At 27.3% G+C, this 8,873-nt stretch overlaps 1 protein-coding gene across 7 annotated transcripts in view; it reads left to right on the top strand.

Moving 5' to 3' along the window:
• The window catches only part of DopEcR (G-protein coupled receptor DopEcR), a 133,199-nt gene extending 125,553 nt beyond the window's left edge, over positions 1–7,646 (top strand). For all 7 annotated transcript variants that reach the window (XM_067044755.1, XM_067044758.1, XM_067044754.1 and 4 more), the window contains 2 exons: positions 1,435–1,669; positions 2,783–7,646. In XM_067044755.1, the coding sequence (XP_066900856.1) occupies positions 1,623–1,669; positions 2,783–3,386 (651 nt within the window). In that variant the 5' untranslated portion in view covers positions 1,435–1,622 and the 3' untranslated portion in view covers positions 3,387–7,646. The remainder of the gene's footprint in view (positions 1–1,434; positions 1,670–2,782) is intronic.
• The last annotated feature ends 1,227 nt before the right edge of the window (positions 7,647–8,873 follow it).

The raw sequence follows: 8,873 nt of genomic DNA, 5'->3' as shown, positions 1-8,873 counted from the left end.
CCATCTCCTCTCTTCCCCCATAATGATACCTCATACCCCATCTCCTCTCTTCCCCCATAATGATACCTCATACCCCATCTCCTCTCTTCCCCCATTATAGCATCTTTGTATTAATTTGCAATAGGATTCCATATTGCTTGTAAAAAACTAAATTCACTTATTCTAGTAGAACTACCCCAACTACAACTATAGGACCCCTCTTTGTATTAATAATATTTCCTCAACAAACTTCAATAGGTTTCTTGAAAGACTTAAGTTTCATTTAAATGTGGTTGTCCTGTTTAGGAAAATTAAATGTCCTTAGAATTAGGAGCAAATGAGAACATCACCAAAAAACGTTTCTAAAATATACTTTATAAACTGAAAACAACTGTTTTGCTCAAGAAAATAAAGTGTGAAAAATTACTGAAAGTAAAAAAGATTTTGTCCATAAATGTTCTCTGTTGATGCCACGATATCAACATCAATTATGGTCACCTATGATTAATAAAGGCTCGAAATAGTGCAATAATTGAATAAATTTACATATCATTATAATAATTCAATGTTATAGAAATTTCCCTTAATCGATATAAATCTACTCTTTGATGTTTATCTCTGAAAATTTGGAAAAATAAGTGTGCTTCAATCTTATTCTTTCTCATGCTCTGTAGATTAATTCAACATAGAGCACTCCTCTGAGCCAAAATATACCTGCTTTCAAATATTCAAATTGTTAATTTGTTAAAATTGTATGTAGGTATTTTTTTTGCTTGGCTACTTATGAATAAATAAATTAATTCCCATTTTACAATATGAGCTAATGATAATGCTTAAAATTTGAGAAAACTTTCCATTTCTTTCACACAGGCATTTTTGTAAAAAACCAGTTTCAAAAATTTATAATAATTAAGCTAAATGCCAGAATAATAAATGATTACTTATACATTTTTTTTTTAATAATGACAGTTAAGTTAGGAAATGCTAGTAATTATTATTCTCTATTTGAGTAATGAATAATATTTATTTTTTGTTGAAAAGTGTAATTTTCCATAAATAAGTTGTTAACAAATATAAATTCACTTGTTTAAAAATTATGCTACAATTCTGTTGAGTGAGATGATTCTTTATAGACTAACTTTTAAAAAAAAAAATAAGTATTGAGACCTTATAAGAAAAAATTCTAGAAGGAGAACTAATTGAAATATTGGTCTTTTAGAATCATTTAAAAAAGAAAAATATTCTGAAATTATCAAATAGTTTGTAAGTCTGTAAGTTATAGGCTAATGACTCTTATTTTGCAGTAAATGCCATATGAAGTGATCAACTTAAATGAGTATAGCCAGAAGCATTCAACAATAATACCATCTTTAGTTTACAACTAGAGGCCTTTTTAAAATAACTAAATATAATTTGGATCAGGCTGATATTATTAAAGTGTAAATATACTGACAGCAGGTGCCGGTGAGGTGATAAACTGTTACCTGCTGTCGCTGGCGGTGGCCGATCTGCTATGTGGGCTGCTGGTTGTACCTCTCTCTGTCTACCCAGCTCTCGTCCAACGCTGGGTCTATGGAGACTTGGTATGTCGTCTGGTCGGCTACCTCGAAGTTACACTATGGGCTGTTTCTGTTTACACCTTCATGTGGATATCAGTCGACAGATATCTGGCTGTCAGAAAGCCCTTAAGGTAAGTCATACTTACTTCCATCTTACTGATGATATTATATTTCATTTTTCAGAGGGAAATTATCCATTTCTAGACAGAACAGAAAATATGGTACCATTGTCAAAAAGTTTTAAAAAACATTTTTTTTTTTTTTTAACTGCTTAAATTACTAGGTAAAAGACATACAGTCACATTTAAAACCTTAAATAAAAATACCATCTTTAGTTTTATAACTAAAATATTTACTTTACTTAAGATTAGTTTTATTTTATTTCCAACAAAGACCTAAAAACTCAATCCAAAGTTCATGTATTTGATTATACGTATTAAAAAATATGTATAAATCTAGTATGCATACTGAATCTACAAATAGCTGTTTTAGTAATAAGCCAGTAGAATAAAATGTACTAACAAGGATTTAGCAATTGATATGATATGTGAAAAACATATAAATATTCTTGGTTATAGATTAATATAACTATATTAAATATTTAATATTATAATAAAAGGTGTACTAAAACGGTGAGTGCTATTTAAAAGATAAATACATAAAAAAGTCTACAAGAAAACAAAAATAATCTATTTGATAACAATCTAGGCATGATTGAAATCATTTACTAAAAACAATGTTGCCTAAATGGCATAAAAAAAGATTGAGAATTCTTTATTCTTCAAATTACTAAGATACACAAGGGTTCTGGGAAGGAAAGGTCCATTTGGCATTGTAGCTACCACGGAACCCTATATTATGATTTTTTATTTTTTTTACTGGCCAATAGTGTGCTTTCTGGGCCTGAACATGGAATAAAGGGTTTCATCGCTACTTTAATTCCAAAAATCGTACTGAGTTGTATCACTCCCATTCTACTCCAGTTCCCAAATTTCTCTTAGCAATTTGAAAAAAAAATCATGCTCATTCTGTTTGGTACACCATTTAGACAATATTGTTCTTACTAAATGATTTTCTGTCATGTTCACATTGTTAATGATTTTTTTTTTATTGATACCCTGTATATTAAATATTAAACATAAATTATTATTAATCATTCATGATTAATGTTTAACTTCTGTACTAATTAAAAAATGATTTCTATTAGATAAGAGCTAACATCGTAATAATGTCTTTATGCGTAGGTATGACACAGTGCAGACTAAGATCCGATGCCAGTGCTGGATGGCATTGACTTGGGTCTCTGCAGCAATGATGTGCTGTCCACCGCTGCTCGGCTTCAATCAGCCCAGGTTTGATGGAGATGCTCTCATCTGCTTGCTCGACTGGAAGGACATGGCTGCCTATTCAGCCACCCTTGCTGTCCTGGTGTTAGGCCCTTCTGTCATCACTATCGTCTATACATACAGTTATATCTTCACTATGATGAGGCGGGTTAGGAGTGGTGCTCCCATCCATGATAAAGAATACGCTACTGCTCTCTCTGAGAACTTAGCTAATCCTACTCATATTATGTCTTTTGTACTTGTGGTAGTCTTCTGCCTGTCCTGGACACCTTTCATCCTGGTCCGTATCTACGAGGGTACAACAGGCAACCGTCTTAATCTTTTCTCCCATATACATTTCTTTGTTTTCTGGCTCGGAGTTCTGAACTCTGTGTGGAAAGCTGTCATCCTTATTCTTATGAGCCCACAATTTCGCCTTATGCTTCGCATCCTTGGTTTTACTCTTTGCTGCCGTCATCGTGCAAGGCTGCAAATGGAACTAATAGGCATGGAAGATGAATGAATTTTTAATTCTAAAGAATCCACATACTTTTTCAACGACACGTGACATTGAATTTTTATTATAAGTTTTTAATTATTTAATGACTAAATTAAGTATTACATATAATTTAAAAGGAATATTTTTATTATTACTGGCAAGTGACAATTTATTTCAATTTTAAATGCAATTTTCAAAATCATCGATTTAGCTTTGAAGGCCTAAAATACTTGTATCTCTGTTAATAATTATACATAAATGATAATACAATTAGTTGCCTTATAAAATTAGTTTAGGTCAATTTAATTTTTTCAATTTTCATAAAAGGACAATCTGAAGAAGCTACATTTTATTGAAGTTGACTAATAGAAAATAAAAATTCAGCTTCCTGAAGTTTTGGCTTTAGTTTATGTAAAGAGGCAAGTTTGGTCAGCAGTAAGAAGAAAATCATGTTAATTCCTTTGTGTTTTAAATCTAATATCTTATCTCATTGAAAGCTATGCATTGCTTGTTAAACCATTTAAATTCTTCAATAGATTAAATTTAACAAGTGACTTGTAACAATCATTGTAACATTCTGAATAACTCTAATACACATTGAAAAATAGATAAGAAGATAAAATAAGTACATATATATCTTTTTATAATATCCTTAATCCTCTAAAAATCTTTTTCTAGTCAAGCCAAAGCTTCAATTCAAAATTATCCTGTACCTATGATCTTATTAGTAACTTTAAATATAATATTTTGATTGAAATTTAAACTATACCAAAATGATGATAACTACAAAATACCTCTTGGAAGATGAATGTCTTTTCTTTCTTTATAAGCCTTTTATTATCCCCTTCTCTTTAGTTCTTAAGTAATTCAAAATAATACATATATTCTGAAAAGTAATTTCTATTCTTACATAACAATAAAATAATTCAGGAATATTTTTTCTTTATAAAATCAGGCTGCTTATTTTATTTTTTCTATCTTAATCTACTATAAGATATTTTTGAACACACTTTTTAATCTTATAAATGTGTATTGTATGTTAACATGTATTGAAGTCTGAATTTGTACAATAAATATTCTAATTAAAGCTGACAGTTTAAACAATAGTATGCTAACATCTTAATGTTTTGAGCCTAAAATTCACTGCTACCAACCTATTTAGCATCTTCATGAAAAAATGTGAATTATGAAACATGGGTAATTTAGTCTTTTTTTTTCTTTTAATGTTTCAATTTTTTATATATATTGGATTAAAATTCATATCTAGATTTGTAAATCATTTTTAAAAATCTCAACTAATCTTTTCAAAAAATATTCTCTTTCAAAATATCCTTTTTACATCAATTTTGCTAATTGTTAACTCTATGGTGCAGGATAAAATGTATTTTCTGTTAATTTATATCAGGCTTTTTGAAAAAAAAATATTTTTCTCATTCAAAAATAACTTATTATAATAGTTTGAGTAATTGTCGAAAGTATAATCATTTCATGACAGTATTCACCTTATTCCTGAATAAATATTGATAAAACAAAAGAGAAAAAACAAACTAATAAACATTTTAGTCAAATCATTTATATTTCAAGTGGGATTCCTTAAAAATAAGTTAATTAAAATCGTTTGTTACAAAAATTGTGAAAAACAGCAAACAATATACAGAATACACATAAATATTTGAATAGATTTCAAGCTTACACCAAATCAAATTTTGATGTTCTAGAAATCAATGCTGTTGTATTAAGAACACGTTGATCAAATAAGCTCTGGAATTAGACAAATTGTTTTTCAATTTTTTTTATCAATTCAATTTAATCACAGGTTAACTTGTCTAGCTTATGATGAATAACATCCAACGATTCATTTGAAATAAAAATGAACTTTGTGGAGCCTTTTATTTATTATTTATTTTGTTCTGGATTATATCAATACTTCAAATATTATCCAATTTTAATTATTTTTCTGATTAATAATCATATTTTTTAAATATTTTTTTTATATTTATGTTACTCATAAATTATATTTAATGTTGAATACATTTCTGGATTCTACTAGTAACAACAGAAAAGTAATATACAAATTATCCTTATGCAGTCTTTCAAACTTTAATTACTAATGCTGTCAAAGATCTTTTAGTCAGTATAAACCATTTTTCAGAGCAGAATTTATTCATTTAAAATAATTATAAAGTAATAGATAGAAGTATGACCTAGTAGTCATTTCTTCGACTATTATTCTCAAACCTTTCTATTCTGCTAATGAAATCTCATGGCCCTTAATTGTTATGAGAAATTTCAGCAATATCCAGAATATGACATAAAACACCAGTATTCTTAAAAATTATGTTTATATGTGTGTTAGCATATGTATTTTTATATAAACACACATATAATCATTAAAATATATAAAAAATCATAGATCTGTATGTACAAACTGTTTTAATATTCATTGATTAAATATTATTACTATCAATATACTTATTAAACTGCAAATTACGCCTTATCTAGATATGTGGTGTGGTTTAAGCTCAATGTATGTTATATCCCCATTTTGCCTATTCCTCTTAGATTCCTATCCATTTTGTCCTTGCTCCTAGGAAAATAGTTTCCCTGACATTGCGACAATCAACCAATGAGAAAAATTCAGTTTAATATATATATACTTAATATTTTATTCAATTTAATTTGGTATATATTATTGTGTATAGTGAATTTACCAGGATAATGTACCTACTTCATTAATTCAGCTAATGTTTAAAAAATGATAATAATTTAAAAAGTGGTTTTAGCATTAACTCTCCTAAACTTAGTAAATTAATGAAAAACAAGCTAATGTGGTAACATAAGTTTGAAATAAATAAATAAAATTGCTTATTTTTAATGAGATGTCGCTGATGTTGCTATTATAGAAATAATTGTATTTAAGTATAAACTAGAATATTAATGTCAATATGTCCATTTTTGTTATGAAAAAATACATTATGGGTATGTAAGAGTATGCATGAGTGTACATATATTTACAAAACATATTCTAAATTGTTATTATTATATTTTACTTCTTAATTAAATATAAATAGTTGTTTGCATCTATTTTCAAAAATTCAATCAACAATAGTCAATAAGAACAACAATAATATGGAAACATAAGTATTTTCCATAATTAAATATGAAAATAATGAGAAAAAGTTTTCATATTACAGAAATAGTGCCTATTAGCAACTGATGCCTGAATTTACTCTATGCTACAGGACTAACACTTGAGACTAACTTATCATTCTTTATTTATATGAAAACTAATAATTTTAATTATTTTAATCTGAAATGATGAGCAGGGTATAAACTAAAGTATACAAAGTTAAAAAAATAAATATGTTTATTTATAAAAACAGATTAAACATTTTTTATTTTAAAAAGAGCATTTTTTTTTACTTGCTTAAATCCCAAAGAGTAATACAAGGAGTTTCCATTAATGATCAAATTCATCTTTTTCCATAGATTTTTGATACTTAGTTCTTTCTCAAAAATATTTCTAGTCCCTTGTATTAAAGATCAGGCAATTGTGGCAGCAATTTCATAACCTGATTTGTTTCTTGTCCTTTTTTACAGTTACAAAGTTTTGGTTAATTTTTTGTAAAACAAAATTAGACCTACTTATATAATTGCTGATTGCTCTATGTTACATAGTAAAGTTCATAAAACTAATCTTCCCTTTCCAAAAAATGACAAATATTCTCGAACCTAAAAAATCATTTACCATTAACAGTGCTAGACACTCAACTGGCCATTCCCTCTAGTTGGCCAGAGATTTAAATTGGTAAAATATTTTTTGTTTTTTGTTGCTATAAAATATATTGAGCTTGTCTTACAATAATTAAGGTATGAGAGGCATTTCAGTCCAAGTATTGTTTCCACCAAAATTTTATGTTAACTTATCCTTCATAATTTGGCATTCCTGAATAATCTTTACAAGACGCATTAATAATTTGAATTTTTGAAAGAAACTTAAATCTACAAGATGCAATGAACTATTAAGATGATGTACTGAATGATTTAAATTGTGGTGATAAAAAGATTCAACATGTATACATTCACTTTTTGTACATAAATGTAATAGAAGATTTTGTAAAAGATGTAAAATAACCAGCATGTTAATGCATGTTAATTTTTTTTCTTCATTTATTTATGTGATAGAAAGATAAAGAGAGTAAAAATTCAATAAAAAAGGAAAGCATGTCTGTCTGTTATTTGTATATACAAAATTTATCCTTAAAATAAAAATAATAAAAAATGTGCCTTCCCTTCTTCACTTTCCAAAGTTATAAATAATGAAGCACTTATTATGATATTATGATGGATAGTTAAATATTATAGTTTGAATAATCAATCAAAATTCAAAAATTACAGGAGATTTCAATTATCATATTTTGAAATTAGCAACTAAACAATTGATGTGAAAAGATGAAAATGAAAATAAATTAGAAAACCTTCATCATTTTTTAGACAGCCTCTTATGAAAGAATGATTTTCAGAATTATAATTTATCATTCAAAAATAAAATACTCAAATTTAAGTAGGAAAAAATAACATTACAGTCGGCCCTCAACTATAATGCTCTATTTACTATAGATTTGGATTTGACTCAAGTCTAGCACTGCTCACCCAATCTCTAGTCAGTCTTAGAACAAGATCTTAATATTATATATTTTTTTGTTTCCCTGCAATATAGAACAAAAAAGTTGAAGAAAATAGAAATATTGGTGACATACTTGTAATTTTATACTTTTTTTTTACCAAGTCTTTATTCCATACCCTTTAACCTCACTTTACGCAATTGATGAGGAATAAAATAGCATAGAAGGAAAAGTATAAATCATCCATTAAGCAAGTAAAATTTCTGCAATTCACTTCCAATCAAAAGGGCTTTAAGCAACTTAAAATAACTAATACTTTTGAGAAATAACATGAATTATTGAAAAAAAAAAATTATATGACATTAATATTATGTGTTACATTCGTTATTAAATAGATGCGACTATAACAGATGTTTATTCAGTTGTTGTAATGATTTATATTTATTTGCTTCCACTGCAGCACGGGTATTCATATAAGGTGGGTGGTATCATTTCCTCTTGACCCGCAGTATAGCGAGGGTCTGCTGTATGTGTTATAAATTCAAGTAATCTTGTGAGCATTGAAAAGAAGAAGAATAAAAATTCTACTTACATGTTTTAAATACAACTTTTTAAAAAACATTAAGCCTAGTAATTCATTGAAACAATTGGCAGTAGCTGTATCTTCATTAATTTTTTAACTAATCACTGTATTGTAGGTCCAAACAAAAAACTTATATTTTTTTTTTGTTTTCTCATTTTATCTTGTTATGTTATTTTTAATATCATAATAAATTTGTTATAATAACTATTTTCTGTTTAATTCATTCATTTTAAACTGATTAATAATGACTTAAAAAATAAACTATAACTTCAAATCTTATATTCAAAATTAGTAGAAATCTTT

This window comes from Halyomorpha halys, unplaced genomic scaffold (genome assembly GCF_000696795.3).
Source record: "Halyomorpha halys isolate HHAL.00 unplaced genomic scaffold, Hhal_1.1 Scaffold37.1, whole genome shotgun sequence".
NCBI classification, from domain to species: Eukaryota; Metazoa; Arthropoda; class Insecta; order Hemiptera; family Pentatomidae; genus Halyomorpha; species Halyomorpha halys.
This window is presented reverse-complemented; position numbering and strand designations above follow the sequence as displayed.